Source organism: Chelonoidis abingdonii, chromosome 8 (genome assembly GCF_003597395.2).
Source record: "Chelonoidis abingdonii isolate Lonesome George chromosome 8, CheloAbing_2.0, whole genome shotgun sequence".
Taxonomy (NCBI): domain Eukaryota; kingdom Metazoa; phylum Chordata; order Testudines; family Testudinidae; genus Chelonoidis; species Chelonoidis abingdonii.
The window spans coordinates 6,938,193-6,960,618 of record NC_133776.1 but is presented as its reverse complement, the minus strand read 5'-3'; the positions used below and the strand labels follow the sequence as shown (position 1 = coordinate 6,960,618).

The window sequence follows — 22,426 nt, the reverse complement described above, 5'->3', positions numbered from 1 at the left end:
CACACACACACACACACACACACAGAGAGGCTGGTGGTTCCCCCAATAACGCCAGCCTGCCTGGGGATTACTAACAAAGCGGCAATTCCTGAAAAACAAGTGTCACCGCCCCTGGGTTCCACCACCTGGTGCAGCTTCCATGCCACCCTCCTTTAGGGGTTTGCACCATGGTTCTTGTCCCCCAGTTCAAGTAATCCTGCCACTCCTGGTGCCGATTTTCCCACAGCCCGCCTTCAAGGCTACACTTAACCATCCACCATGTCCCTGGCAGCTAGGACTCTCACTGACAGCTTCCCCTAGCCAACTTCTGCTCCCTGTAGGTCTTTTTCTACCAACCCACCCTCCCACCAGCAGGCTGGCTAGACTTACTGCTAAGCCAGCTGACAGGCTTATCTCAGATCATGTCACCTGACTGGTTACATCAGGCCAAGGTGAGCCCAATTCCCCTAAGAGCCGGCCTTAGGACAGCTGCACTGGCCATGCATGTGCCCAAGGGCCAGTGCCCTGTTACAGACCCAAAGGAAAGAACAGCTACCTGGCAGAGGGTTGGGGGAATCTAGAACGAATCAGAATTTCCTGGGTTTTTGAATGCCAAACCCTGTGCAGCAAGGTCTTGTTCTGTGGAAACTGGCCAGATTAAGCTCAGACGTGCCTAGGCATGTCAGAAACCGTGGCCAAAGCTTTCAAACAGAGGTGCCTAAAGCAAAGCACCTAAATCCAGATCTCAGCCTAGATCCTCAAAATCAATGGGAGTTGAGGTGCCTGGACACCGTGGAGGGTCTGGCCCCTCGTAACTCAGTTTTCACATGTGCGAAGCCTTGTACCTCCCATCAACCTCAGTGAAAGCTGCGGCTGTTCAGCACCTCTGAAAGCCACGATCCTCCCATTCACAGCTCCCTTTGGATTCATATGACCGACTTTGAGCACCTAGGGTTGACAATGCTGGCCCAGGTTACTGCAAACAACAGCCAGGAGGATGGAAACTGGGAGGGATTTAAAAAAAAATCAAATTGCCTTTTTGCCATCCGGGCGATCTGTTGTGCCCCAGCCAGGACATCGAAACCAGTCGGGGCAGTTTCACTCTGTGCATCTCCTGCCCCAGCCTGTGCTGGAGTGTTTGGCCTTTCGGTGCTGCAGGGGAAGACTAGTATCAGAGGGGTAACTGTATTAATCTGGATCTGAAAAAGCAGCAAAGAGTCCTGCAACTCCTTATAGACTAACAGACATTTTGGAGCATGAGCTTTCATGGGTGAATACCCACTTCGTCAGATGCATCACCCACAAAAGGTCATGCTCCAAAATGTCTGTTAGTCTATAAGGTACCACAGGACTCTTTGCTGCTTTTACAGGGGAAGACTGAAAGCCCCTCACCTCACTGACTCTATTAAAACAAGCTCTTCCCAGCTGATTTTGTAACGCCCCCTTTTAATAAGTACAAACCCTTCATCTGGAGCCTAACATCCTTGAACTCTGCCAAAAAGGGCAACAGGGTTTATGAGACCCCAAACCTCAGTGGGTTCTTTTAGCCCAACAAAATTCCAGCAGCTTTCCTTCCTGCCCACCCCGACCCCTGTGGGGTTCAGAACCAGACAGCTGCTTTGGGGACACAGACCCCTCTTCTTCCCATATCCCCTTCACAAGCAATGATACTCCATGTGCCCGATGCTAAATGGCTTTGAAGGTAGAGGGCCACAGATTCACTGCCAGGCATGTTCTTGAAGGAGATACCCTGACATGTTCCCCAAGGCAAGGCCTGGTGCTGTCTCCGCATGTGAGTGGGAGCTGCTGCTCCGGCTTCTCTGATCTCGGGCATAGGCGAGATTTCTGTTGCAGGTGCTTTCAAGGCAGCAGCAATGAGGTCATGCTAACTGAGCCTGATTCTGCGGTCATGCTGGTGTCGATCAGGAGCGACTCCCTAGAAGCCAGTGGAGTTACTCCTGGAGTAGAAGCAGAGTCAATGAGATGAGGATCAGGCCCACTAGCACCTGCCCCCCTCTTATTATTGAAGCTCTGACACTGCTGTGGATGGTGAAGCCATTGCAGGGGTGTATTGTCATCCCTGGGGCTCAGAGGGGTAAGGGGAGGGGGCTGGCAGGGGTTCATCTGCTTGTTTCCAAGACAGTGCCAGACTGGAAGCATAGCACCAGCGGCCTGAACACCGGGAGGCAGGTGTTTCAGGAGGCAGTGACTACGTCAATGAGCCGAGCAGCCCCGTTATCAAGACAGTGGCCTGGAAATTCCTTCCGGTGGAACAGTTGCTGCAAAGGTTTGAGATTAACCCCTTCACCGCCACTGCTGGGGCCAGGTATGCTGTGCACCACAGGCCTGATCCAAAGCCCTCTGAAGTCAAGGGGAGTCTTTCACTGGTTTTTGGGTTGGCCTCAAGTCACCCTGAGTGGGAATTCCCTGAGGCGCTGGCATCACAAGAAAAACGGTCACCACGCTGGGGCTGCATCCAAGGGCAGAGGTCAGCTGACTTTATGGGCATCTTGAACCTCTTGCTTGCGATCCAGCTACCCACTGGCCTGTTATTTTCTGACTGATATTGACACAGGCCCTGATCCTCGAAGATATTTCGGTGTCTAAAGTCCATTGAAATCAAGGGTCTCATAAGCAAATTTCCCCTGCCCAGGGTTTCAGCTAGGAACCCTGTTACCTGTGTTCTCCCTTCACATCAGGATGACCCGTGCCAGGCCTTGGCTTATGGCCTGCGTGTCTCCACTGGAGCTGAGGGAATTCGGCATTAGTCAGAGAAACAGCCCAGGCCACAAGCCAGTGCAGAAAGTGATCCCCTAAATACAGAGAAAATGAGAGGGACAAGGACAGTTGCTTGTTTGCCAGGTCTTTGGGTCAGTCCCCCTGGGGCTGGATCTCACCTTTGCTGGCATGATCTCAGATCAGCTGAGGTGAGAACGTGGGTTGAAAGCTTTGGAACTATTTTGGACCTAGAGCCAAAACGGTGTTTAAAATGTCTGAAGCTGTGTTTTAAATAACCTCATCAAAAGAGGTTTGGGTCCTCTGTGTGGATGGACAGAGATTATCATCACATGCTCTAGGCAAGGTCTGCAGCTCACCCTCCATCATGCTGGCAGCATGGCCACATCTCTGATCAATTCATTTACACACGCACCATTCTTGCTTTTCCAGCACCTCAGATGCAGTCCTTTGCCAAGCAGTAGCCATTAATCCAGATCTAATTTAGTTGTTCCAGTGTCATAACATCTCTGGATGCGTTGAGCCCAGCATCAGACTGTTCCCACTTGGCTTTAGGACCAATTCGCCACAGCTTTACTGCTCAATATTTCAATCAAAACGTTAACCAGGAAGCTGCGAACTCCTTCTGCTCCTCAAAGCTCTGTTCCAGGTAGAGGGCCACGGCTCATGGAATGTCACCGACCAGCCAGGAGGATCCCAAACACTAGTCTGAGATGGAGGGATGAGGCCTTGGACCTTAGTGGGTTTGTGGTGATGTCCAGCAAGACTTGTGATAGGTCAGAACAGGGGCAGCAGGTTTGTATAATTTTTGGTAGTGCCCAGAATGGGTCCAAGTCCTGCCTCTCCCTCCCCCACCCCACCTAAGGCTCTGGGAAGCAGTTTGGGTGCAGGAGAGGGGTTGGGGTGCAGGCTCTGGGAGGAAGTTTGGGCGCTGGGACAGGGTACAGGCAGTGGTGCAGGCTCTGGGAAAGAGTTTGGGTGCAGGAGGGGGTTTGGGGTGTGGGCTCTGGGATGGAGTTTGGATGCTGGGTGTGGGCTCTGGGCTGGGGCAGGGGGTTGGGGGTGCAGGCTCTGAGTTGGGATGGGGGTTGGGGTACAGGAGGAGGTGCAGGAGGGGGTCTGGGGTGCTGGGTGTGGGAGAGGGTTTGGTCGCAGGCTCTGGGACAGGTTTTGGGTGCTGGATGTGGGCTCTGGGCTGGGACTGAGGGTTGGGCCAGGGATGAGGAGTTTGGGGTGCAACAGGTAGGCTGTCCCAGGGCTGGGACAGGGAGCCTGAGAGGAGGACTCCCCTCAGTCCGCTCCCCACCAGCAGAGGCCCCTCCCCAGCCCAACACTCACCCAAGACCCACCCCAGGCTGCTGCTCAGGAGGTACAGTCAGGATAAGCCCCCCCAGAGTCAACTCGGAGTCACCTGCTGGGCGGGGCGGGGGCTGCCATGCGCCTGCTCCCTCTGCAGGTGCAGCAGCTGCCTCAGCCTTCCCCTGGTGCTGCTCCCTTGTAGCCGGCCAGGCCACAGCAGGGGCCTGGGAGGGAGCACAGCGTGGAGCTGCAGGGGGAAGCTGCCTGCTGCCCAGAGCAGGCAGAGACACTCAGGGGCAGCAGGTGGGGGAGAGACCCAGCCCCGAACATTGGTGGAGCCAGGCTCCCCAGGCCCTGAATTTGCTGGAGCCAGGCATCACAGGCCCATGCAACTCGCCACCCCTGAATCCACACCCTTTGGCAAGAGCTCCCCTGGCTACCAGCCTTTCTGAGGACCTGCGCTCTGGCCCTGTCTAAAAGGGGGACTAGAGGAACGCTTCTACCCCCTCCCAGACACTGCTGAAGAACCTGCCACAATCAGTCCAGCTGCAGTCCAGTACAAACCTCATAGACTTGTGGCCCTTAGGAGATTTGACTCAAAACAATTAGTTGCCAGATATAGACGCGACCATTTGCACTTCCTTCCTTTTCTAGTCAACCCCAACCCAAGCCGCAAAATGCCGCACTGCAATCACCTGTGGGTTAGGCGGGAACCTTCAGTTTAACCCTTACAACGCTGGCATTTTTCAGAGCAATGGATATTAGGTAATCACGTCCTCCTGGGATTCTCCCACGTGCTGCTATTCCCTTTGCCTGACACCTAGAGCATCTGCAGGGCGTAGTGCTGGTGGGTTATGCATGCAGGTCCATAAGGGCTTGAACCTCAGGTAGCTGGCTCCCCGGAAATCAACAGGATTCCTCACCTGAGTAAGGGCTTGCAGGGTCAGATCCAAGCAGACAGAGCCTCTAAAAGGTTTCCAAGCAGGGAAAGGAGAGGTCTTCTCACTATTAACCCTGCATGCCCCTTCCCCCTACAGGGCTTCCCAATCCCCATGTCCAAGGAGCTGGCTGGACTCCTCGATCCAGTTTCAGAAAAGGAAACCACCTTTGCCTGGTGTGGGCTACAGCATGTCACATGTCTTTACAGCCCACGGTCCTTGGAATAACAACCCTGGCTGGCTTGGTAAAGCACCCCGAGCCCCAGGCACCTGGCTCAGGGGAGCACAGCCAGCCTCCAGCCCCAAAAAGGCACTGGTTGAGCCTCCAGGGCTGCACATGGGGCAAAGCTGTAAGGCCTCAACCAGGTAATGATGCAGCTCCGCAGCTATCCCTGCAGCCCTGCATAACCTGGCAGTGGGCACCTTAGCAAGGGGTACCCACAGATTCTTCGATTACCCCCTCTGAGCTGGGCCCTCATGTCCCCAGTGATGGATTCTGCATGGCAGGGACTAGGGACACCGTTTCAGACTAGATCAGTGCACCGTGCCTTGGTTAGACACAGCCAAGTGCCCCTTCCGAACTGGGAGCATAAGTATGACCCTTAAACCAACACTTTCGGACAGTCGATCCCAAAGTGAGTTTCCAGAGATCACTGAAATGCAGCCACTGCTGGGGAGTTGACTCTGGTCTCCCACTTGCATTCTGCCTGCCTTTCTTCCCTTCCTCTCCTAAACTACCGAGTGTTGCTGTGAGCTGTTAAAAAGCTGCCTCCTTCCATCCCCAGAGGTGGCTGCATTTCAGATTCCCAGCTAGATCCTTTGAACAGGCTCTTTTGGAAAGAAAAATAAGTTCTAGCCAGAAAATAAGATATTGGACTAAATTCTGCTCAGTTACAGCCTTCCTGAACGGATGCCCTGGAGTGCCCATCATCACCATGGCAGGGACCCCCCAATCTCCTTTATCTGCCACCCACACAAAACTCTCCAGGAACAAACCCTGGGGCTGAAAGCAGCTCAGACCATCCCAGCCTGGCCAAGACGAAGGGAAAAGGACCCAGATCCTTGCCTTCCAGTTCCTTGTTCACATGGCTCAAGCCGCTTGTGCCCAGCAGCGGGGGCGGGGGGGAATGGACAGTGTCTCAGTGCACTCAGCCGGGTGGGGGGCGCGGGCCTGACCCCAGAGAGCCCTGAGAGCGATGGATCCCCGCTGAGGAATCAGCGCCCCCCAACTACCTTCTCCCGGGGGACAAGGGAGCGGCTCTGCCTGCCGGGTCTCTAACCGCCAGGGCTCAGGGAGCTCCCCGCACCTGTCCTGCCCCAGCCCCGCCTGGCTCCTGGCTGCGCGGGGGGACCTGGCTTCTGGGGGCAGGGTGGCTCCCCCGGCAATGCCCGGGATGCTGCTGCTCAGTGGCGGGGCCATGGGAGAGCACCAGCCTGAGCGCAGCGCCCCGAGCCCCGTCCCTGCCCCGCGCGGGCCCCGGAGCCAGCGCCGGACGCTGCTGCTCAGCCCTCGCATGGGACCCGAGCCCGGGGCCCCTCCCGCGGAATCGCTAACCCCATGGGGCAGCCGGCGCGGGTCCAGCCGGGGGCTCCTGCCCCACTCGCTCGCTGGCTGGGGAGGGAACCCCCGGGATGCCGGGGAGCTCGCTGCGAGCTCTGCTTGGGCTCAAGGGAGCGTAACCGGCGGCGCAGGGAAAGCAGCACCGAAGCGACGCCTAGCAAGCGGGAGCTCGCCGGAGCCCAGGCAGGGAAGACACTGCCCGGCACCAGCCCCCCCCCAACGCGCCATACGCCAGATCTGGTTTGTCACAAGCCCCAGGCTGGGTCCAAGCGGGGAGGCGCAAACCCCTCTGCCAGCTCAGCCCCTGCAGCCCCCACTGCCCGGCCCTGCACACACTGTAGCAAAGGGATCAGCTGGGGGGGGGGCGACACCAGGGGTCCGTGGGCCCCCGTGTTCTCTCCAACCCCCCAGCCTCAAATTGCAACTTCCTGGCAGGTGAACGCTGGAAGGGGAAAGACCCCAAAGCGGGGCAGGCAGCCTGTGAGGCAGGGGGAGAAAACTAGGAGCTTCCCCCCCCCATGTGAAAAAAAGCCTCGGCATTGTCTGGAGCCCCCTGATTTCCGCCTTTTTTGAAGAAAAAGCTCCACAGGAGAAGCGGGTGATCGCGCCAGGCTCGCCTAGACCCAGGGGCGGGCTGGGGGCAGGGCAGCAGCTGACTTGACCCTCCGGGCTCCCCCTGGGGTCTGCCCCTGATCTCAGCTCAGGTCCCCCCCAGGCCCGCACAGGCGGGGGTACCCCGCCCCCCTCCCTGCAGTCCCAGCGCTGCCTCCCGCAGAGCGCGGAGCCCCCGGGATCCCAATGAAAAGGGCGGGGGGGGGGGTCGCTTTCTGAAGAGCAAATCCTGCCCGAAAACAAGCGGGTCCCTGTGATGTCACTTGCCCCCGCGAAGTGCGCCCCGGGCGCGATCCCGGCTCCTGTTAAGCAGGGGGCTGGGTTGGACCTGGCCGCGCCGATGACATCACCGGGCAGGTTGGGTTATAAATGAATGAAGGAGAAGCCCCGCTCCGCACTTCCAAGCAGGCAGCCGGGACCGGTGACTCCCTCTGTCCGTCTCCCAGGCCCTGCCCCCCAGGATGCGGATCTCACACTTTCTGGCTTGCGGACTTTCACTGGCCCTGCTGTCCGTCCGGCTGGAGGCGAGACCCGCGGCGCAGCCCCAGCAGAAGGTAACGGGGGGCTGCTCCGTGCAGGGACGGGACGGGGCTTGCTGCTCCCCACCGCGCTAAGGGGGGTCCCCGGAGGGAGAGGCGAGGAGTTAGCGGAACTTTGACCGGGGGGGGGGCTCCATTGCCCCCTTAGTCCTGCTTGGTGCTTCTCGGTAACGAGGGGGCAAATCCCACCCCATCCCAGCCCCGCATCCCCAGCCCGCTGCAGCCCCCCACTCTCCGGAGCTTCCCCCTTAACCCGTGGGCTGCTGCTGGGTCTCAGGATCTCCCCGCGTGTCCCCCGGGCAGGGCGCCCCAGCCCCAGGGACATCAGCGGGGAGCGGGCTGCGGCGCTGCCCAGGGGGAAGGGCTGAACTCCGCTTTCCACCGCCTGGTGCTGAGGGAGCCGCGAGTCCCCCGGTTTTACCCCCGACCTGCGGGGTGTCACTGTCTAGCCTCGGGGGCCGGGCGGACGGCAGGTGCATAGCGGGGCCCGAGGTGCAGATTGCAGGAGGCAGCAGTGACCTGCAGGGGACTCGAAGGGGCCAGGCGGGGTCAGGCTCCAGGGAAATGCTGCGGGAGGGGGCACCGGGTCCAGCTGCACCAACCTGCGGGTGGGCGGGGAGATGCCCGAGAAAAACGGGCTCCCGAGGAGGTCGCGAGCCGGCAGGGGCCCCCCACAGAGTCCCCTACGCCACCTTTCCCGCCTCTGGGAGCCCGGGGTCCCTGGGGCTGGAATCGGGGCTGGGAGGGGTTGGGCTCGGGGGGGCTGGAATTGGGGCCGTGGGGCTCGAGACCGGGGGGACTGGAATCGGGGTAGGGCTCGGAACGGGATCAGGGGTCGGAACCGGGGCCGTGGGACGCGGGACGAGCTGTGGGGTTGGAACCGGGGCCGGGGGGCTGGAATTGGGGCCGTGGGGCTCGAGACCGGGGTGGGGGTTGGTCTCAGGACCGTGGGGGGTGGAACCGGAGCCGTGGGACTCGGGACGGGCTCGGGGGTCGGAACCGGGGCCCGGGGACTCGGGACGGGCTCGGGGGTCGGAACCGGGGCCCGGGGACTCGGGACGGGCTCGGGGGTCGGAACCGGGGCCGGACTCGGGACGGGCTCGGGGGTCGGAACCGGGGCCCGGGGACTCGGGACGGGCTCGGGGGTCGGAACCGGGGCCCGGGGACTCGGGACGGGCTCGGGGGTCGGAACCGGGGCCGGACTCGGGACGGGCCCGGCGGTCTGTGCTGCTTTCACGGCATCGTGCCCTGCGCTCTGCCCTGCAGCCCCCACGGAGCGCGCCGGGACACGAGCTGGCGGAGAGCCTGGCCGCGGGCTCCGAGCGAGGGGAGACGGCGGGCGGCGGCCGGGGCTCGGGCTCGCGGCTGCTGCGGGAGCTGCGCGTGGACACCAAGTCCCGGGCCGCCTGGGCCCGGCTGCTGCGCGACTACCCCGGCAAGCGGCGGCACAAGGGCGTCAGCAAGAAGGGCCTGTCCAAGGGCTGCTTCGGCCTCAAGCTGGACCGGATCGGCTCCATGAGCGGCCTGGGCTGCTAGAGCGGCGACACCTGGCGGCGGTGAGTGCACCTGCCCCTTGGCCCTCTGGGTCTAGCCGCCCCCCTGCACCGTAGCCTCTGAATGCCCCGGCCTAGGGGCAGAACCGGCCCCCCTGACTGTCTGCCCTGCCCCGGCTGGCCAAAGCCACCAGAAGGGCCAGAGTGGCTCAGACCAAGGCTCCATCCAGCCCAGTGACCTGGCTCTGACTGAGGGACTGCATGGATCAGGGCTCTGGAGTCAGCCAGTCCCAGCTTCTGGCACTCAGAGGTGTAGGGAGGCCCCAGAGCACTGAATCTTCTGGGAAGGGCTTCAGGCCTGGACTCTGTCAATACAGGGAGTGGCAAAGAGTCCTGTGGCACCTTATAGACTAACAGAGGTATCGGAGCATGAGCTTTCCTGGGTGAATACGCACTGCATCTGATGCTCATGCTCCAATACATCTGTTAATCTATAAGGTACCACAGGACTCTTTGCCTCTTTTTACAGATCCAAACAGGGCTCCCCCTCTGATACTTAATACAGGGAGTGTCTCTCCCCTGGCAGAAATGCAGCAACCTCTGGGGGAGGGTGGTGGGAACCAGCAGGATGCACAGTGGAGCAGGGCAAAAAGCCCAGGGGGGACACAGCAGATTGCAGTCACCCTTATATTTAATAGAGACGAGCAGCCCAGGGAAACTCCAGATTCCAGTGTGTGATGCCTGGTTTTGATCTGGCAAGGCCACTAGGATCAAGCTACAGCCTCACTTGCTCGGAACTGTCAAGGGTGTTTGCCAGACGCCTATCCCCATAGCAGCCCTGCTCATCTCTGCAGGCAGCCCCCTCTGTGTGAGGGCCAAGCACGGCTGCAGGGCACGTTGGAGAATTCAGCTGGGTTCATCCAAACTACTGGTCTTGGCAGAGAAGCCAAAAAGTAAGAGCTGAGAAGACAAACTAGAAAATATCTGGGGGAGTAAAAAACACTTTTTCAATTTGTACAGAACACCCCCACCCCCATCCCAAAATGTGCCAGGTATCAAAGTCCCAGACTGAAAATCAGGCTGCTCAAAGGGCAGCTTAGTTGAAGTCCTGCATCATTGACACCTCAGTATGAGTAACTGTTCAGCTGTACAAGGTCACTTCCTTGCCTGTTCTAGTGTGTTTCTTAGCTCCCATTATGGTAGCATCTAGATGCTTGGAAATGCGTGCGTGTTAAGGAGACCAGGTTCTCCTAGAGTCGCATGACAGTCGTGCTCGGGGCTGGGGCTGCAGCATGCAGCTGTATTTTAAAGAAGAGTATTGCCCAGTCTGCCCAATTTCTTGTTCTTCTTTTAGGTGTGTGGCCTACCTCCAGCAAAACACCCCTGGGCATCCCCTTACCATCACTGCCACTGGGTGGTTGGGGGTGATATGGGGCTGGGGGCTGTCGTAATGATTGCAGAGTCATACCATGGTTAGGACAAGCTTTTCCAATGCCAGCCCTCAGTGGAGGTGACCAAAGGGTGCGCCCTCTTCTGGTGGAGCTGTTTATCTGCCCTGGGGTGAGCCCAGACAGCGGAACATGGATTTGAGACAAGAGTCTGTCTCTTTCTGTGGCCAAGAGGGAGGCAGTCTGAAAGCATGATGTGACATTTGTGCTATCCCAGGCTTCTGATTCTGCGCTAGCTCTGGTATAACTCCACTGGCTGCAGTGCAGTCACTCCTGCATAGGGGAGAGCAGCCATCCATGTACTTGGCCATATAGCTAAGGTGTGCTTGTCGATCCTTTATTTTGGGGTGCATGGGGCTGTAATATATAGTGATAAATTCCACAGATTTGAAAGGACACCGGGTCCCAAATCTACGGGACTGGCCACTTTTCCATGCAACCTGCCCCAGATTTGGCTTGCACCTGTTTACTCCTAAATTGGAGGCGATGGGTAATTATAATTAGCACTGCTACTGTTCTAAAGATTTGGCACAAACGTGGAAGATTATATATACACACACATACATGCCTGCTTATCTACTGTATGTACAGTACCCAGCAACAATCTCTATTGCTTGGAATCACTGCACTTGCCCTGATTTAACACCCAAATTACTGCAGGGATGGTCCAGCCATGGTAGTGTCTATCAGCGTTACTGCCATGGTTGGGTCCCCTGCTGTGGGATACGTTAGTGTAGCTTTGTCAGGGGGTGACCGTGCATTGTATAGACATAGATTCCCAAGTAGGGGGTGGTGCCTGGCAGGACTGGCACTAACTGGACAGTTAATTAGTCTCTGAGCTGTACAGATTAAGTCCTATGGTTGGTGACTGCGTATATGCCATGCCCTCTTCTAGTAAGAGCAGAAAATCAGACGGTATTGATGCTTTACAATCCTAGAAAACTACATCGTACACTTCCCCCGCTCCCCACCCTCCCCAGCAACCTCACTGTATCAGCTCTTAACCACATCTGTGGAATTGTATCAAAACCCTGCCATTGATAAATGCCTCCTAGACAGTTAAGTAGAGATTTCCCCAGACTTCTTTCCTGTTTAAACTTGACCCCTGAGGAGTTCACGGAAGCTAACAGAGTCCGCTTCTAAGTATAGCTGCATAGTCACCAGGTGTCTTGCATGAATGCCATGTGCTCCATGAGCTCCGTGTAAGTTCCAAAGTTCGTCTCTTTCACCAGCAGACTGTGGATCCAATAAAGGACATTACTCACCTGCCGTGTGCCCCAAATGAAGGCCTGGGGGGCTCGGAAGCTGGCAAGATATTTTCGGTAGCTTAGGCGAGTGAAGGATGCATAGCAAATGCCTTGCCATGGCTGAAGGGTCTGCTCTAAGCCACATTCTCATTCATTTATTTTGAAACATTAGTTTTACATTCATGAGCCTTCTCCAGTTCATTTACACGGCTCCCGAGAGATCCCTTTGCCAGCCCATCCTTTGTATCTGGTCAGGTATCAGACTGTGAAAAGTCTCCAGGCAGCCTTGTATGTAAACATTTCCCAGGTCCGAGGTGAACCAGAACTTTCACTTTCAAGCGATGACCACATTCATCAGCAATAACAGGGCAGCCCTTGGGATACTAGCAGTTTCCTGACTGCTGGCTGACTGAGTGGGCATACGCTATGTTCCCTACGCAGTGTTCGAGGGCTCTGACTCTGGCTCTGATTCTTTAAGCAGGCAACATGCAGGTACATTAAACATGTGGGGTCACTCTTGTTTGCAATCCAAGCCACAAGTTCTTTCTTTCTGCAGATCCACACGTGTGTTGGGCACTTGACACACAAGCACAATATGCTAAGTTCCTGCAATAATCTAGTTGGGCACAGATCCTCCTCTGGTCTAAATTGGCATAGTTCTATTGAAATCAGTGAAGCGTAGCCTATTTGTATCTGCTAAAGATCTGCCCCATGGACTATGGACGTTTGCAAAAACAAGGCAAATGGAAGAATACAGAGATTCAGCCCTAATATGAGATCAGAGACACTGTTAATTTCAAACGGGCATTTTGCAGTCTGTGAATTTGAGAGGCCAGGTGTGTGTGCCTAAACATCAGACCCAAATGAATTTTATGCTTGCTAGTGGGTCTGCACATAAGAAATCGCAACAGGGTCTTGGCTCTTGTTGTTCCACCACCTGCTGTTGCTCAGAGAGTGATCTAAAAGGACTATCCAAAGTCCTGAGCTGGGCTGCTCTCTGCCTGCAAAGAAACCCCCTCGCCTGGAGCTCAGAAATGTACATTTGTACTAAATTCTCCCCAAAAAGGAACTTCGTCTATAGCTGCACATCAAGGGGCCTGCTCTGCTACCCCAGTGGCACAGCCTGAGAACTCAGGGCATGAGCCTGATGACAAGACACAACAGGATGCCATTTGATCTCTGCCATGGGCCAGATCTCGGCCACCAGCTCTGAGTGGTGGTCGGAGCCCTGCACTGAGGCCCTGCCGTGCATGCTGATCTAGCGGCAAGATGCAGCCCCTTAGTGTCTGTAAAGCTCGTTGCAGGTGGAACTCAACACCAGGCACACAGCAATGGGACTGTATAGATAACTGATAGTGCCAATCTGCAAGGCCTTATATGGCTTTTAATTAGGCAAAACTCCAACTGGAGTCAGGACAGCTGCAGGCAGCAACTCAGGATTCAGCCTTTAAGTGCTACCAGCAGGGAAGCTGGCAGGGAGTGCTAGGACAGGCAGCTGGCATGCTTGGGGCCTGATCCCGCCAATAGGGCAGCCTCTACTTCCGTTGACTTCCCAATGCCAACATCCCTTGGGACTGTTGCAGGGGGGCACTCTGTGCTGATGGGAAGCTGTCCACAAAGGAAATACTAATGGGTATTTTCCTGTTCTTGTTTGTTTCAGGGCTTTGAATACATTCCCCACCCCCATGGCCATGTCTGGCCACTCCCCAGCCGACACCTAGAGGAGCAGAGAACACCGGAAATGGGACAGACGACGTGGTTGTGTTTTTCTTTTCGGTACGAGGAGTCATGGCACCAGCTGTTTTGGTTTTCTTATTTTTTAAGATTAAAAAGTTCTTTCTATCTTATATATTGTATATTCTATACAAACACTCACCAGGACAAAGGACAGTGCTTTTCCAAAAGACTGATGCAGCCAGCTGTATAACATTGCTGTTTGAAAATCCATGTCATGCATAAATGTATTTATGTTGTAAAGCTATTTATATATTGTTTATAAAGAGATATTTATAAAAATTTTATTTATGTAACTAAATGAAATGAGTCGAGCAGTGTAACTTTTTTTGTCCTAAATAGTTGAAAAATGTAAAAAAAAAAAAAAAAAAAAAAAAAAAATCATTCCATGTGGCATTTTGTAACCTGTCTTCATTTATTGGATTGAGTCACGTTTTTTAAAGTGCCAGATTAATACCTTTGAACAGCAGGGAAGCAATATATTCTTTATAAGAGCAGAGAGAGAGAGAAAGCGATTTGCATTTTAGCCTTTGCCCTCTCATGCAGGGTGCTCAGTGAGGAAATAATTATAAATCCGATCCTGAAATCATGTAATCAGGGCCCAGTCCTGTTGTGAACTTTCAGCAGGAGCATTGCCAGGCCTGTCCGAAGCTGCATTAACTTCTGAATTTGTGCAGGGTCCACCAATGAGGAGTTTATTGCAGAACTGGGGCCTCAGGCAACTTACCCAGTGGGTCAGATCCTGATCAGTGTAAATCTAGAGCAAGTCCATCACTTTCAATCAGTTTACTCTGGATTTATACTGGGTAGCAGAACAGACTATGGCCTATTGATTTAAGTAGGGATTTTGCCTTCCTGTGATCTGTAGGACTAAGCCCGTAGTTCATTAAATAATATGCTATATTCCATAGGTAGACAATCATTGAGTACAGAGCAGGACCCAACACCCACTGAAACTGATGGAAAGCCTGAAATGGGCTTTGGATCAGGCCCATTAGCGTTAGTGGGAAAGAGACCCTTGGTGATCACTGATATTCTAAGATCGAGTTGATTATTAAGCGGCTTGTTGATATTCCCATTCTCTGCTAAGCTACAAGCCCCTTCCTCGAGCAGATTTGTTTCACTGTGCTTACGATGACAAGCAGACACTTTAATACTCGGAGGGCAGCCTGCTAAGGATTCATGACCCAGCTCTTGCTACAGCTTCTTGCTCTGTAAAGTGCATGAAATACTAGATCATTAGAATGACTTGGAGCTTTAAAGAAAACATAAAGAGAGGACACACCCCAACCCCCCAGCATAGGTCCTGCGGGGAAGCTCCTTGGCCTCAATTTTCAAAGCTTTAGAGAGGAGCAGCAGGCCCACAGCCGTGTGTTTCAGTTAGGCCCAGTGATGAATGATAGCACTGCTCTGACCCAGGCAGCAATGGATCATGGGCAAAAAGAAAGTCAGCAAACTCAGAGCTTCGGCAACCTACAGGCAGAGCGATCCCTCTCCTCAGCCATAGTTTGGCTGGGGGTCACAGAGACCCACAGCCAGGGTGATTCCTTTCCTTGCCAGCAGTCAGAGAACTATGGAAACCTACACCCAGACCCCTCACAGTAGAAAACAGCTGGCTTGTTGATCTGCTAAGCTTGGAGGATTTTGCCTGTATGTATGACAGCTCAGTCAGCAGGATGCCAGTGAGCCACGGGACACTTCTGATTTGTAAGAGCAAACAGCAACCATGTACCCATCAAAAAGATAGCATCTGTCCGAAGGCAGAGGCTGGCTGGAAGGGGAAGGTCTGTGTCTGAAAGCCCTTCTAATACATTGCTAGTTGGGAACCAGCACAACAGCATAAGAACCTCGCCATAGAGTTTTCTATGTAATCACAAATTTGCTGCTATGTTAACTGCATCTCTGCCTTTGTAGACTACAGCCAGGCACTGCAGTTCCCAGTGTACGATCTGCAGCCCCTGCTGCCTTCCAGGAAAGAGGGGACCTGCACCAATGCCCTCCTAAGAGACTCCCTGTTAGAAGATATATTAAACCAAACTCCTCACACCAAAACAGCAAATCCCAGGGAAAGCAAGGAAGGAACCTGGTAACAGAATGAAGCCCACCCAGAGTACCAGGGAAGGACAGGGTGATAGACCAGTGATGGATGGTGGTACTCATCCCATCCCAGGAACAGGCTTACTGTGTATGAAGCTAAAATAGAGACTGTCCAATAGCATGGCCCTGGCTGGGAATGGAATACGGTTCCCTTGCACTGTTAGGTTAATGCTTCAAATCCAGGAACTAAAATGGCACCACCTGATAGCTGTTGGGGGGCCTTCCATGCAATGAGCTGGCGGACCTTAGGCAACGTCCCAGCGGACAGGAGGTTCGCAGCACAAAATCCATTACCCCAGCTGGAACTCACAGGCCCTACTGTTTGCAGCCTCAGCAGAGAGGCCCAGGTCTGAGTGCACCTTGGAGACTGGAGTCCCCTCTCCCCCACAGACGTGGCTCCTTCAGACTGGGGCATGAAGTGTGCCCTCCTGGGAGTGTGGCACACCCGCTGCTGCCCAGGCCATGTGTGTTCCGTGAGGAGACAGAGGCTGCCAGGGCTTTAGGCCAGCTCCTGCCCCTAACTCACTAGAACTAATCAGACCCGAGGCTGAGGAGCCAGGCCTCATTAACTGAGCAGCACTGAGGGGACATTGACACGGATGTCCCACTGTTAGCTGGGCAGAGGGGAAGGATGGCCCAGTGGTTAGGGCAGGAGCCTAAGACTTGGGACACCCTGGCTCTTCCAGACTTCCTGCGGAACCTTGGGCAAGTCACTGAGGCCTAGAGTGACCAGATATCTCAGTTTTATTGGGACAGTCCTGATATTCAGGGCTTTTTCTTATATTAGCACCTATTACCCCTGATCTCATCACAATTTTTCACACTTTCTGTCTGGTCACCCTACTGAGGCCCTGGCCTTCAAATGGGCTTAGGTGCCAAATACCTTTGATGAGATGGGCCTCAGCTTCCCCATCTGTACAATGGGGCTAACGGCCCTGCCCTTCCTCCCAAGGGTGCTGTGAGGATAAATACACCAATGTCTGTGAGGCACTCGGACATTACGGTGCTGGAGGCCAGAAAAGTACCTCAGAGAGATACCTAACCTGCTCATGCACCATCTGCTGCATGACCAGTGAGGTGGGTCCAACGGATGGTAGGGGAGGAGGGGGCAGAAAGAAGGCTGATTTTAGAGAGGTCGCCCGGGCTCCTCCTAACTCACTTTCCCTTGCCTGGCAGGCAGCAGGCAACACCAAGTGGTCAGTCTCTGAAGCACAGACAGCTCATTAGCGCACAGAGAGCATCTGAGAAGGCCCCAATTAGGTCTCTCTGACAGGGGCTTGGTGGGAGGAAAATGCAGCAACACATGATGCATCCAATTAAGGGAATGAAGAGAAAGAGGCCCAGCTGCCCGCTCTGCCATGGGGTTACAGCACAGCACCACTGAGACCTTCGCTCCCCCATCACCTCTGAACCAAATTGGATTTGGCTATGGCAGGGCAACCACAATTCCTAATCTGCAGGCTCCCGGCTCATCCGGGACTTGCTTCTGGCTCCCTCCACGCAGGGGTGTTCCAGGGACAAGTAAAAGGAGGCGTGCAATGAAATGGCAAGAGGCTGGGACTCCTGCTCAGAATGGCTCAGGGATTGGAGACAGACTGGTCAAAAGTGGGCTCAGGGAAGGATGGTGCCAGGCAGAGCTAGGGGAGGTGTGTCTGGAGGGGGAAGGGAGGAGATAGTATTAAGGGGTGCCCCCACTGTCCCTGCCCACAAACTCTCGTTAGCAGCATCCTGGGCAACCAGCCACATTGAGTGGCCAGCCAGCAGGTTACCCTGCTGTCACTGATGCCCTCATGATCTGCAGCCAGAGCTTTGTCAGGGATGCTGGAAAGGAGCAACCCCACGATTTTACCAGTCGGAGCCAGATGGAGCTGGGCTCAGGTGAGAGAACACGCTTACAGCCTGGGGCAGGGAGACCACCCCCTCGGGGGTCTGCTCCCAGCATGAGACGAGCCAAGGGCCTCCACAAAGAAAGTAGATAAGGCCAATGAATGGCCCCTGCCGCTAGAGCGCAACCACCATTACAAATGCCGAGTCCAAGGAGTGACAGGCAGTGGGTATGCAAGGGCTCTCCATGCCCCTAGTAGGCCCACGCAGACCCAGCTTCCCACAGCGGGACCTGCAACTGCCCTTTTCTTTAACACATAGGGGCAGTGCCCATAGAGCCCCGCCGCCCCATCTCAGTCTGAGCTGTCAGGCTGCCTAGGTGAAAATGGAGTACATGGGACCTAGAACCTCGAGCCTCATTAGAGGAAGACTGCAAATGCACATTTGCTGCGGCCCTCAGGGCCCCAATGAGTAGCTTCCCCAACCCTAGCACAAGGAGGGGAAAGGTTTGGGCATCCCACACCACCCTTCCTCTCCCCTCAGCCAATCAATTCCCTGCTCCAGGCCCTCTCCCAGGTACTGTCTGTTCCCTGCCATTCCCAGCCACTTCCCCAGGTTGCTCAGGCTGGGAACGGTAGGGAACAGACAGTACCTGGGAGAGGGCCTGGAGACAAAGCCCAGACCAGGTGACACCAGGTCTCAAACCAGCAGAGAGAAAGAAGAACCCAGAGCAGCAAGGAGAGAATTTGCCACTTGGGAAAGCACAAAGCCCCTCACACCCTGTCTCTCAATAGCAGGAGGAGCTCCTAGGGGCAGCCGCACATCAGCCCCTCCAGTTTCTCCAGGAGGAAGCAGGCAAGACGAAGAGAAGGGACCGTGGAGAGGTTTTCAGAGGGATCCCTCTCTCGACATAAACACGAGTGGAAAACAACAGGGGATTGAATCCAGGGCCTGTCAGTCAGCGCCTCACCTTGCCAGACGGATGGCAGCATGAGGCAATTTAGGTTAGGGCTTGCGGCGAAAGCCCACGTTCTCTGGAGAAGAACTGAAAATCCAGGCTAATGAATTGCAAGCTGCCTTCGCAAATGATGCCTCTGCCATGGCTCTTGCGGTTAGGGACAGAGCTAATAGGAAAATCATCAGGTGGCATCCCTTTGATATCACTTTTTTCCTGCCCCCACAACAATTAACCCAGTATATTACCCATAATGCTCCAGGCCTACATTCCCACAACAGACCACTTGTCACTCGCATTGGCGGAGGAGGGGGAGATGACCTATGGGAGGAAGGCACTGCCTGGAAAAAGCTTAAAAGCTGTAGGGGGAAAAAAAAAGAAAAAGAAATCTAACACATCCTCACCACTTACATTAATGACAAACCTTCACCCCTCTATGGAAACTTGCCTGCACGTAGATCAAAGCTCTTTACAAATCTCAGTGCCTCATAATCCCCCTCTGCGGTTGATGTTATCTGGGGAACTTGAGGCACAGAAACGTTAAGTGACTTGCCCCACCATCACACAGCAGCTTTGTATCAGAGCTGGGAACATCCCATGCATTAGCCACCAAGACCTTCCTTCTTCGTGTAGAGAGCTGGACAGTTCCCACTTGAAACTTCAGCTCTGTTTTCCCTACAGGATGAATACAAGCATCTTGATTTCCAGTCCTTTAAACCAGGTGATTTCCCCTCCCTCTCCACTCCAGGTGGACCAGCTTCCAGGAAGATGCTCTGCCCATGTGGTGTGGCTTAGCCTTGGTCTGCTGGCAAAGGGATGGGTGTGTAACCCTACTGATTGGGATATTAAGTACAGCATTGCTTCTGACAGATGACCCTTTGGGAACAGGCTTACTTCAGTGGCTGCTCAAATGGCATGGAGTGACCCTGAGATTGTAAATCATTGCTCCTGTGAGTCTGTCTGAGGGTTGAGCCTATCAGTCGCCCCATCACCCTGATGGAAATCACAACTGAAGTTGCAGCCGCTACTCCCAGGGAAAAGGAGCATTTGTGGGATTAGGATGTGCTTATCCAAGGTTCATTTTATAGCAGGACTTTGGAGGAGCTCCCAACGCTTACAGGCATTAAAGGACCAGATTTCCAAAAGAAGTGAACACTCAATTGGTGTCACGCTAGGAGCTGCTGGGGGTAGAGCACAGGGAGAACTGGCTTTAATCAATCAGACCTCCCACCATACTCTAGGAGATCCCTGGCTGGATTGAGCTGGTACAGCATGATCAGCAGACTCTTGGGAGCTTTGCCTTGAGTGATACCTTTTTGAGACCTGTCAAAAGCTCTTATGGCATCTCATTACTAACCAGCACTTCTGTGGAATACGTTCATTCACCACTGCAGTGCTGCCTGGTGGATGTGGGCCCAGTTCTCCCTCTCTCATGCAAGGTGCAGTCCACAGCAAATGCATCCGGGCAGCTTCCTCATTCTATATGTTGTGAAGCAACAAAGGGTGTTTGCCTGGAAGTTTGGAGTGGAGGAATTAGTTGCTGTAATAGTGACTGATGACTTACCTGGGAAATCTATTCATCACTTAGTTACATGGGAGACTGGTTGGTTCACCAGTCAGAAATGAGGGCACTGTCCCCATGCCAGCTGCAACCAATCAGACTGGAGAGCAAAATCCTGTCTTTCAAATACCTTTCTTTCTTTCTCACTTTAATTATATTCCCCATGGTCGGTCCAAGTCTGATGAAATATCAGCAAAATGTCAACTGTCCCTGAGAGAGACACCGACTCCTGCCATTGAGCTGAAAGAGCAAAATAGTGACAGGTATTTCTAAAATCTCAGCTGAAAAAGCCAGCCAAGCTGTCAGGTTAAAAATCATATTTTAAAAATACAGGGCACCCAGCCAAGGTTACAAATAAGAAGTGAGATCATTAAAAATCTAATTTGGCTTTCATGGAGCTGTTGGGTACTTTCTATCAGACGGGTCAAAAATAAGCTAGTCACTTTCACACTCTGGTTCTCAAACATTAGCACAATACTGCACAGGGTTTGGGTGGAAAAGATGTAGGGGAGGCTTCATACAGGACTGAGACTCAGGAGGCCTGGCTTCCTGATTCTGCCACTGATTTGCTGTGTGACCACGGGCAAGCACTTAAACCTCTCTTTGCCTCAGTCTCCTCATCTACAAAATAAATAGGGTAACATTTCTCTACATTGCAAGGGTGTCACGAGGTTTGAGGAAAGTATCTGAGCCCGTCATATAGTACTATGATGATAAACAGCACTAAAATGCCTCCCTTTGTTTTTTAAAAGACAAACTCTCCCCTGGGAGGAAAACTCAGAGGCATTTCTATACAACTCAGTTTTTATCCAAACTGATTTTTACAGAACCTAATTTTTAGGGTAAATCTAACTTCACAGCATCCCTTCACCACATATTTTTATCTAACTCTCTAAACTAGTTCAGGAGAGCTGGCAGTTTCTCACAGAGACAATATTAAAGGCACAACAGCAACCTATCCCGATGCGAAGGAAAGATGGGAAGAATCGGAAGAGGTCAATATGACTGCATCAGGAGCTCTTTAACATCTGAATATCAAAAAGGAATCCTACAAAAAGTGGGGAAAAGGACAAATTGCTAAGGATGAGCACAAAAGAATAGCACAAACAGGAAGGGAGAAAATCAGAAAGGTTTAACTCATTTTATGAGTTAGCCTAACAAGGGACATAAAAGACAATAAGAAGAGGTTCTATACATTAGGAGCAAGAGAAAGACAAAGGAAAGTGTAGGTCCACTATTTAGAGAGGAAAGAGAATAAATAATGGATGACACCAAGAGGGCTGACATGTTTAATGCCTATTTTGGTTCAGTCTTCACGAAAAAGGTTAAACTATAACCAGATGCTTAACACAATGACTAGGAACAAGGGAGAAGAAACACAAGTCAGAATAGGGAAATAACGTGTTAAAAGAATGTTTAGATGAGTTGGATGTGTTCAAGTTGGCAGGGGCTGATGAAATTCACCATGGATACTTAAGAAACTTACTGAAGCAATCTCGGAAGCATTAGTGATCTTTTCAATGGAGGACAGGTGAGGACCCAGAGGACTGGAGAAGGGCAAACATAGGACCTATCTTTAAAAAGGGGAACAGAGGACCCAAGGAATTATAGCCCAGCCATCCTAACTTCAATTCGTGGAAAGATACAGGAATAAATTTATTAAATAATCAATTTGTAACCACCTGGTGAATAATAGGCTGATTTGTCAAGAAAAAAATCATACCAAACCAACCGAATTTCTTTCTTTGACAGATTTACTGGGTACACAACTGGTTGAAAAACCATACTCCAAGAGTGGTCATTAATGTCTCACTGTCCAACTGGAAGAACATATCTAGTGGGTCCCAGAGAGGTCTGTCCTGGATCAGGTACAATTCAATATTTTTATTAACAACTTGGATTACATTAGTGGAGAGTATGCTTATAAAATCTGTGGATGATACCAAGTTGGGAAGTGTTGAAAGAACATAAGAACAGCCAGACTGGGTCAGACCAATGGTCCATCTAGGCCAGTACCCTGTCTTCCAACAGTGGCCAATGCCAGATGCTTCAGAGGGAATGAACAGAACAGGGCAATTATTGGGTGATCCATCTCCCATCATCCAGTCCCATCTCCTTGCAGGCAGTTTAGGGACAGCCAGAGCATGAGGTTGCATCCCTGACCATCTTGGCTAATAGCCATTAATGGAGCTACCTTCCATGAACTTATCTAATTCTTTTTTGAACCCAGTTATATGTTTTGCATTCACAACATCCCATGGCAATGAGTTCCACAGGTTGACTGTGTGTTGTGTGAAGCTGCACTTTGGAGGACAGGATTAGAATTCAAAATGACCTTGACAAACTGGAGAACTGGTCTGAAATTAACAAGATGAAATTCAATAAAGACAAGTGCAAAGTACT

At 53.3% G+C, this 22,426-nt stretch overlaps 2 protein-coding genes across 2 annotated transcripts in view; one reads left to right on the top strand and one right to left on the bottom strand.

Annotated features, from left to right (window-relative positions):
• DIS3L2 (DIS3 like 3'-5' exoribonuclease 2) overlaps positions 1 to 22,426 on the bottom strand; it is a 404,569-nt gene that overhangs the window by 287,546 nt on the left and 94,597 nt on the right. The gene's annotated exons all lie outside the window — the stretch shown is intronic.
• NPPC (natriuretic peptide C) lies at positions 7,538 to 13,956 on the top strand. The gene is made up of 3 exons (XM_032803879.2): positions 7,538 to 7,679; positions 8,931 to 9,220; positions 13,513 to 13,956. Exons 1-2 carry the CDS (start codon positions 7,587 to 7,589, stop codon positions 9,198 to 9,200), a joined length of 363 nt encoding a protein of 120 aa, XP_032659770.1. The 5' UTR covers positions 7,538 to 7,586; the 3' UTR covers positions 9,201 to 9,220; positions 13,513 to 13,956.